Source organism: Miscanthus floridulus, chromosome 2 (assembly GCF_019320115.1).
Source record: "Miscanthus floridulus cultivar M001 chromosome 2, ASM1932011v1, whole genome shotgun sequence".
NCBI lineage: Eukaryota > Viridiplantae > Streptophyta > Magnoliopsida > Poales > Poaceae > Miscanthus > Miscanthus floridulus.
Genome location: NC_089581.1, coordinates 23,258,337 through 23,267,821, shown reverse-complemented (window position 1 = coordinate 23,267,821; position 9,485 = coordinate 23,258,337). Strand labels below are relative to the sequence as shown.

The window sequence follows — 9,485 nt, the reverse complement described above, 5'->3', positions numbered from 1 at the left end:
GATGTATTCTGCATTTCTTATATATTGAATGTAGTAATTGCGTTAGGTGGATATGGCATGGATAGATTGCAATAAGAGGTTGAAAGTTAGTGGGATGACATAGCTATTAATAAAAAATGATGCTAATAGAGATATAGGTCTATCTTGATAGATTTTGCATGGCTATATCTCTGCCATTCTCTTCGGTCATTTTATTTGTCTGACTGAGGTTGTTTCTCATGATTCAGCATCACTGCCCTTTGTGACATCTTTAGCGTCATCCTCGCTCCCATCTCTGGAGTCCTATATTTTTCTTATTCTTTTCTAGCTCAAACAAGCGTGACTTTCATATAGCACACATCAATTGAATACAGGATATACAGAGCACACAAACAAACGCCGTATGCCTTTATTGTTCTTCACATCAACACACAAATACACACATCAGTAGTACATCACTCGATCTGACCCTTCTCTATAGTGCCAGTCTCCCTAACAACTCCTAACACGCAGGTTAAGTACGCGACGACACGACACGGTATTGTTGAACAACAGAGCGGCACCGTCTAATTAGCTACTTGCTTTACTTTGAAGAGAGGAAATTAATAGTAAGCTAGCCACCGATCGATCGAGCCCGTGTCCGTGGGCGCGGCGGTCGCCGGCTTATCGGCCGGCCGTGCCTCATCACGCCTCACGCGGCGGTGACGGCGATCTTCATGCCGGCCTGGCAGTGGCCTGGGAAGCTGCAGATGAAGTAGTTGGCGCCGCGCTTCAGCGTGACGCGGTCGTTACCGGTGGTGAGCGCCCTCACGCCCTTGGGCGCGCTGCACGACCTGTACCCCGCTGCGCTCACGGGCACCACGTTGTGCGCCTTGGCGTTGTACCTGAACACTGCATGAACGCGTGAACACCATTAAACTTGAACCACTGACCGAGAACGTCGCCGATGACATGAATAGAGAGCCAGCTAGTAGCACTGACCGAGCACGTCGCCGGCGCGGAAGCGCTTGCCCTTGGGCCAGTTGGCGGTGTTGAAGCTCCACCCGCCGCGGTCGCCGACGGTGTACACCGCCGACTCGGCGAACTCGCCGTGGAGGAGAACGCAGAGGAGGACCAGCGCCAGCACGGCGGCGCTGCTGCCACGAGCACTGCCCCTTCCCTGAGCCATGGCACTCTAGTACTGTCTCTCTCACACACAAGGGGAAAAGAGGCTAACTAGCAGCACTGGCTTGGAGCGAAGTGATGAGAGCGAGTGGGTTGAGCTGTAGTGCTCAGTGCAACAAGAACCCCTTTTTATAGGCAACCCCGACTACCTGAGCACCAGGCACACGCCAATAATCGAACTCGTGGGCTCGTGGCAAGTGTATAGTGACCACGACACGGTCAAATGGCCCCGGGGCAAACGCTTACGCCAAGTGAACTACGCTGAACGCAACCGAATACTGATGTTCTGCCAGCTAGCCCGTGCGTAAGGCTCCGGAGCCACCGGCGGTGTCCAGGGGAAGTGGCGCCCCACGTCGAGCTGCGAGGAAGCAAGCCATAGCCAGACACCCACCCACTGACCCAAGACGAGAGGACGGGAGTGGGGGAGCCACTGCCTTGGAACCGTCCGAGATGGGAAAAGGAGAAACCCTTGGCCCGGCAGAGGGTCAGGGCGCTCACCACCGGGAACAACAAAGTGGTGAAATTACTGAAGAACGTGGACTGCAATAAACGCAACAAGAACAAGTTTTTCCACGTTCACCAACTGTCTGTCTTTGAAGACATGCCCATTCCAGAAAATTTATTACATGTTCTTTATACTTGTAGCCAGCCGGGGGAGTGCGCGTAGGACTTGTGGTATGTATCTCCTCTGAGGGCAAATACTACCTTCGTCTAAAAAGAATGACACTCTAATTTAGAAGTTAAACTATTTTAAACTACTTAAGTTCGGTCAATGTTGTAGAGAACATCATAAACATTTACGACGCCAAATACGTATCTCATGATAAATCTGATGATGATTATTTAGTGTCTCTATGACATGGCTGCTCCAACGACTTTATTTTGCACCTGTTTATCCATAAGCCATGTCAAACGCATGATCCTCCACCGGCTTCTAAAGGAATAAAGCATGAAAGCAAAAGTTGTTTTGCAGAGGGGAAGCTAAAATGAAGCCCCTAATTTTCAAAAAAAAAAGATGAAGCCCTCATCCCCCTGACTTTTCTAGGCTCTTCCATAATCTCACATTTATAAAAATGAAAGTACTCATCAACTTTATAAGAACGGTAATGCTATAGACCGGGCGTCCGGGCTTCCGGACGCACCGCTCGCACTTCATCCGCTCCACCCTCTGGCCCGCAGTTGCACTCCGCCCATTCCCGTGCTCTCGCTCTCTCCTACACTCGCTCCCCGCGTCGCTTTCCTGCCCGCTCTTCGTGCCATCGCCGCGCGAGCTCTCTCCCTCCCTCTGTCCCTCCGTCCCTCGCCCCTCCGCGACCTTCCTACCTCCCTCCGCACGCGAGCTCGTTGCGCACCCGCCCACCCGTGCTCCCTTCCTCCCTCCGTCCCTCGCCCTCCGCAACCTCCATGCACCCCCACTCTCCCTGCGACCCGGCTCACGGACCCCACCGGAGATGAAGACGACGGCGGCGGCTCTGACGAGGTAGGTCGCGGGGGATCTGGATCTGAGGCCTTGCTCCTCCTCCTCCTCCTCTGGATCTAATGGATACGACGGTGGCTAGGGTTTTTGGTGAGCTCTCGGGGTCAGATCTCGCCGTGTTGTAATGGTTTTTTTTGGATGTTGCAACATATGATTTCGAATGTTGCAATGAGATTTTTTTGGGTTGTTGCAACAGATGTTTTTGGATGTTGCAGTAGCACTGCATGAGATGTTGCAGTATGTTTCAGTTGCTTCAATCTCATGTTGCAGTAGTTGTTCCATGTTGTTGGAAGTGTTTTTATTTGGAGCGTTGTTTCATATGCTTCACACCAATGTTGCAATAATATGTTCTAAATGTTTCAGCTCCTTCACCCTATTGTTGTAGCAGTTTGTTCGGTGTTGTTGCAATAATATATTCATGTTGTTTTAGCGGCTTCATCTTAATGTTGCAGCTGTTGTTCCTTGTTGTTGTTGTAATATGTTTATGGTGTTTCAGCTGCTTCAGTCTAATGTTGAAGTAGTTGTTTCCGTGTTGTTGCACATGTTTTATTCTAGCTTTCTATGTTGTTCGGCCAGGGGGTGAGCCAGGCGGCCCGGGGCGCGTGGCTCGCCGAAGGGATAGTGGACGGAAGCGTTGGAGGCGAGTGGATGAGGGTGCTGCGGTCAGGGGGCGATAGGGCATGCTCGTACGTGGGCGCGGTGTGAAGGCATACGCGGTGGGTGTGGGGATGGGCTGCCGGGGCAAGCTGGGGGCGCGCGTGGCGCGAGCGACAAGCGCAGGGGAAACAAGAAGAGGAGAAACAAGAGGAGCAGCGTGCGGGGCTTGCGTCCGCGGCACCGTCCGATGGATCGGTATCGTCCGGGCGCCAGCACTCCCTTTATAAGAATTACATGCAAATTGCCTCTGGAGCCCTCTCTCACACCCAAATACCCAATGTCGTAAAGTACCCCTTCGGCTCGAACATGAGCACTCTCGTTCCTCCCTCCCCCCTCCTCTCTCTCGGTGAACAAGGTCAATTGGCCTGTTCGCTGGTTGGTTTCTAGGCTGTTTTGGGCTGGCTGGTGCTGGTTTGTTGTGAGAGAAAAATATTGTTGGCTGGCTGGTTTGGGCTAGCTGAAACCAACCAGCGAATAGGGTGAATGAATCCGGTTGTTGTGACTGACAGGAGAAAGGACGCTGGGCAACCTATGATGGACGGGCCAGGACACTACATTTTAGATCAGACGGCCAATATACCCCGTGGTGCCACACTAGCTAACGCAAGGTAGGAAGGAACATATATAGCATACTTTATAGTTACTGAATGTTTCTCTCGATCACGCAAAAGGTTTACGCGTCTTTATATTAAGGTAGAGAAAAAGTTTAATACAACACGCCTTAACGGCGCCCTAGGAAGTCAAAAGAGTTTTGCATGGACGCTCCGACCCAACCTAGTGTACTGAAATCTATGGTGTTACATTGGACACCAATCAGACCCAACATAGTTATTGAATTATGTAGGAGTTATTTTGAATTATCTTTTTTTATAATGGGAGATGTGGACAATTTAGATACAAATTTAGAGAGTATTTAAAATTATCTTTTGTAATGACATAAGGGGTAGTTTATATATAACTTTAGGGATTATTTCATGTATTTTACATAATGGTGGAGGTGGCTAATTTTTTAGAAAACAGAATAGATCTATTGGCTATTATTGGTGATTTCAAATACATTTTTAGTTATTGCAAGAATTTTTAGAGGTTTTTTTTGGTGCTACGTCTAGTAAGAATTAACAAAGAGGCCCTTAGAAACACCTCTAAGTAGTAAGATTAAGATTAAAATTAAAATGGTTGGAGCATTGTACGATGCCAAGATGACTGAAGAAAGCAGGTCAACTCGAGCCCCGAAGTCTAATCTTCGGAGGTGCTGCAATAATCTTCCGAATCGCATTGAAGACAAACGGTTGCCGGTTGGGCGCGCTTCCATTGTACTGCTTGGGCAGCCGATTGGTCCAACCTTGACAAAAGTTTCGCTACCTGAAAAAAAAAAACAGATAGAAAACTCCGCCATGTCCGAACTTTGAGAGTCCTATCTCCTGCTATTATGCGCAAGAACCGAACCACTACATTTTCAAAAGGAACCGAACTTCGCTATATTTCCGTACAGAGAGCTGATGGTGAGAACAAGACAAGACGTACGCGGAGTCGTCGACTCGTCGTCGGTCATCGCGGTGAGATGTACACGGTCGGCTCGGGTGGCAACGAAAACCATACAAGTTTGTCTGGCGCCGGCCTACCCCCGGCTACCAATTTCAAAGACAGGTGTGTTATGAGTGTGTTTGAATCTCTCTACTTTCTGCTATTAGTGCTAAATTTAGGTCGACTAGTGTGTGAGAGGGGCTTCCACTTGTACCGTTGTACGTGCGGCTCAAGCTGATGAATCCAAAAATTTCACCAGCGAGATGTGTTTTGGAATTCAAACTCTTCGACACCGAAGAAATGATGCACTGCACATCAGAATGCCGTCTGCCTAATGAATCATCAGTACATCAAATCAGGTACGCAGGCAGGACGTGCTCCCGTCTGCATGCCCAGTTGCCCACTATGCAAAATGTATTCCAGGTGTATGGCTACAATGCTAGACATTTTGAACTCGTTATTAAAGCTCCAATCTGTTAGACATGAGAATACTTCTAGGCGTAGATCTAGTGGGTAATGTCTTAACTTAGATAGAGAAACTTGCTTGGTGTACCTTGCCCTAGGTCATCGTTACCTAGAGTGGATCCTGTCCGAGTCCCCTCGCGTCGGTGTAGTAGTTGCAGTGGCGCGGTGCAGTAACGCCGACCGACGGCGACGCGAGGTGCCGCGCGATCTGGTAGTGACGCTTCCCGCCGCTTGAGCACTCCCTTGATCGGTAGGGTTAGAGCAGGAAGTGGGGATCGTGGTGAACCTCATGTCTACGCCCTGGCCCCCACCTCCCTCTAAATAGTGCAGCATGACGGGGGCCCACCAACCTCTGTTTTAGTTGGATGCCCCTGATCAGGGCACTGGATCAAGGCCTGACTCGACCGTTGGGCCGAGTCAGATGAGATCAACACTAACAATCTCCTCCTTGATCTCACCTCATACTTGAACTCAACTTTCTTTATCTCTTTCCCATTCCATCACAGATCGATGCATAGAGCATGCTTCATCGTCACGGTCAGTTGCCATTAGATTTAACAGCTACAATGCACCTCTCTGTTTTGAAACAGATACTCAACTAGCTAGACCCTTAATATCCATAAATCATAGGCTTTCCTATAAACCCATGTCGACTGTGTGTTCTCTGAACGTACTGGGTGGTTAGCCTTTGGTAAGCGGATGACAAGTACTTACTCGGTACTTATGTGCTCAATGCTTTCAAAATGATTCTGGATTTTCTTCTTTACAGCATATAACTTAGTGTCAATGTGTTTGGCAGCACACTTTACATGTTGTCTTAGGAGTTAACTTACTTTAAATGGTTATTGTTGTTGTCTACCATTGTTAGATCCGGGTATAAATTTCCTTGACCTCCTTTTGCCTGTTCCTTAAGCCTCATGACAAGCTATACTATGGTATGCATCACTGATGCCACCACAACTGTTTTTTAGAGCTTTTCCACAATAATACTTCAACTGCGAGTGTTAACAACTACTGTGGATTTCACTACATATCTCGTCAAGACTTAATCTTTTGTACCCTCAACTATTTGAGAGTTCTTATTCTTTCTTACTCAGCATGAGGCCTATAATACTTTACAAAATTACAAGACATTCTCTACTCAATTCCAGTGATCTATATCTGAACTGGATTTCTGCTAAAATATTCTGGATACATAAACTACGTCAGGGTAAGTTCTTACTTGTACTTGTACACACATCAAGCTTCCAATAGCTGAAGCATATGAAACCATATTCTTTTGATCGATCTCATATCAGTTCCTGGAACACTTAAAGTTCCCAAAACTATTACCCTTGACTATAGCAGCAGGCGTAGGTTTACTCGCATGTATACTTTATTTCTTTAGAATTTTTTCTAAGTATACCTTTACAATAGTCCTAATATCATATTTTCTTCTATCTCGGTGAATTTTGATTCCTAGAACCAATGACGCTTCACCAAGATCATTCACATTGAAACTTGAGGACAAAACTTCTTCTCCAACGACAGATCAACATCACTACTAGTGAGTAGAATGTTATTTTTCACAGGATGTGGAAAATGAATTTTCCATTCTTGAGCTTTGCATAAACGCTATTGTCCTTCTTATTTTCTTTAAAACCCAAACTTTCTCATTGTTTTCATCAACTTCAATACTAATGTCTAGAGACTTACTTTTAACCCATAAATGGATTTCTACAAGCGGCATCCCATATGTTCTTTTCTTCCACGATAAAACCTTTTGGGTTGTGCCATGTAATCGTTTTTATATAAACCCCCTTTGAGAAATGTCGTCTTTACATTCATTTGATGTAACTCTAAATCGTAATGTGCTATTAACACCATTATGATTATAAAAGAATCCTTACATAAGACTGGAGAGCAAACTCTCATTATAATATATTCTTTCTCTTTGCTTAAAGCATATTGCCATAAAGTTGTGCTTTATATCTTTCTATATTCCCTTTGGAGTCATATTTTATATTGTAGACCCATTAACAGCCTACTGTTTTTGCTCTATTAGGAATTACTTCTAAGTCTCAAACATCATTGGTACTCATCGAATTCATTTCAACTTTATATCTTTCTACATTCTCTTTGGAGTTACATTTTATCTTGTAGACTCATTAACAGCCTACTGTTTTGGCTCCATTGGGAATTACTTCTAAGTCTCAAACATCGTTGGTATTGACCTAATTCATTTCAACTTCCATAGCTTCTTGCCATTTAAACGAGTAAATAGTTCTCATGGCTTCTTTAAATGAGGTAGAATCACCCTCCATTTGAATTTCTTTATTAACGTAGACTTCATAGTCATCAGAAAAACTGGTTTACTAATTCTTTGAGATTTTCTGGGGCCTCAACTACTGGCACTTTCATATGTGGGGCTGTTGTTACTCTTCATTGCCAAGAGGCAATTGATTCTACACGCTCCTGTATCACAAGATTCTTGTTTACATTATTCATCTTCTTCGAAAAACTAACAACAGGTGTTGTATAAGTCATACAACATCAACATGTATTGAGAATTTCGTTGTTTTAAATCACTAAAGTGAACACACAGTCCCGTTTTTCTTTAAGTCTTAGGCCTCTACATACCTCTACATACCATGCTCCCCCAGATCTTCTCATCTTTTCTAAAGATAGTGTATCTTCAAATTTCTTATTTTGGGTTTAATTTGTTAAAATCTCATATGACGCTTTAAGCACCACCTTAACATCTTTAAGGCTGACTACGGTATTTTCCTGTCGGAACTTTAAAAGGTCTAGGAATTTAACTATTTTTCTGCTTAGGGGTATCATTGTTGTGACCGTTCTACTCCTCCAACGGTTTCATCTTAATTAATCTTTATCTCACTCTTAATGAAGAGTATCTTTCTTAATTAATCTTTATCTCACTCTTAATGAATAGTATTTTTCTTAATTGATCTTAATATTCTCCCCGTCGAAATATGGCATGAACTTTACTGCCATAATTTCGATAACTATTCAAAAAACCTATAAACGAGGAGACACTTTTAACTTACTTCATTCACATGATTGTGTCATGTAAATAAAGTTATTTCTTGACCCGTTTAGGAGTACACTTTTCTTATTTCACTTCAACAACTCAACGAGGTCTTTCATTAGCTATACTTTGTAAGTCATGTTTGCATCTTTTCTTATCCTTTAGTTAGTATTGACCATGATGATGCATTTCTTTTATGCCAAGGTCAATACTAGGACATCATAAGAGCTACCGAAGCTTCTCTCACTATGCGGGATACAAAACATGTGAGTCATCAGAAAACTTCTCCTGGCATGCAGGATTGACCAGCATAAGTACTATGCCAAAACTTCTCCCCATGCGGGATACATCTATATGAAAACTTAGTCATGACTACTAAAATATTCACTTATACTTTATTTTCTAATTAAATCTCCCCATTGGTTCCAATTTAATCAGAAAATTAGTAAATTAACAAAAATCTGTCCTAAACTGGTTTGACTCAAGCCTTTTCATTCACATACCCCAGCATTGCAGCCCGTTGGCATGCAGCCGAGTGATCTCATCGGTTAAATAAACAAGGTGCTTCTGCATCAATTCTACATCACCGTTGGACAGAAAATAGAATTCATGCATAAAACTCAGAAATTAACTTAAAATCCATATAACTACTCTTCAAAATTAAATTCTCCCGTTAGTTCGAATTTAATTGAAAGATAATCAACTTCATTGCAGCTGAAACATGTTAATCAAATACATTCTATTAGTTCAGGATCATTTCTTGGTCCTTATCTACTTTCTGAAAATTTGACCATGTTGGTGTGAAATTTATGAGAGATTTAAACATCTAACTTGAACTCATTACAATATTGTTATCATCAACATTGGTCAGAAAATGACAATACCATAATCTGACTTAAACAAAAAACGGACTACCCCTCTAATTAATTTTTTTCGTTGGTTTCAATTTAATTAGAGGATTAACATAATCATAATTTACTAAATATAACTGCTCTTTAAATTAAATTCCCCTGTTGGTTCGAATTTAATTGGAAGATAATAAACATTAAACTTTGCAGCAGAAACTTAAATATAATTTGTGAATTTTTACCTACAGGAAAAATTATTTTGCTAATTTTCTTGAACCATTAATCATTTTCCAGGAAATAAACATTTACTGAAAAAGAAAAACAAAAGCTAATTCATTCTTTA

At 43.4% G+C, this 9,485-nt stretch overlaps 1 protein-coding gene across 1 annotated transcript; it reads right to left on the bottom strand.

The window, feature by feature from the left end:
* Positions 1 to 354: 354 nt before the first annotated feature.
* On the bottom strand, positions 355 to 1,231 carry LOC136538208 (basic blue protein-like). The gene is made up of 2 exons (XM_066530198.1): positions 961 to 1,231; positions 355 to 870 (listed from the first exon to the last, which is right to left on the bottom strand). The coding sequence occupies exons 1-2, from the start codon at positions 1,145 to 1,147 to the stop codon at positions 671 to 673; spliced, it is 387 nt and encodes a 128-aa protein (XP_066386295.1). The 5' UTR covers positions 1,148 to 1,231; the 3' UTR covers positions 355 to 670.
* Positions 1,232 to 9,485: the final 8,254 nt, after the last annotated feature.

Bases quoted from the DNA above. Each gene is read 5' to 3' on its own strand.
- LOC136538208 (XM_066530198.1), bottom strand. From the start codon at position 1,147: ATGGCTCAGGGAAGGGGCAGTGCTCGTGGCAGCAGCGCCGCCGTGCTG. The intron at 871-960 runs GTCAGTGCTACT...GCGTTCATGCAG, and splicing joins CCGCGCCGGCGACGTGCTCG to TGTTCAGGTACAACGCCAAG.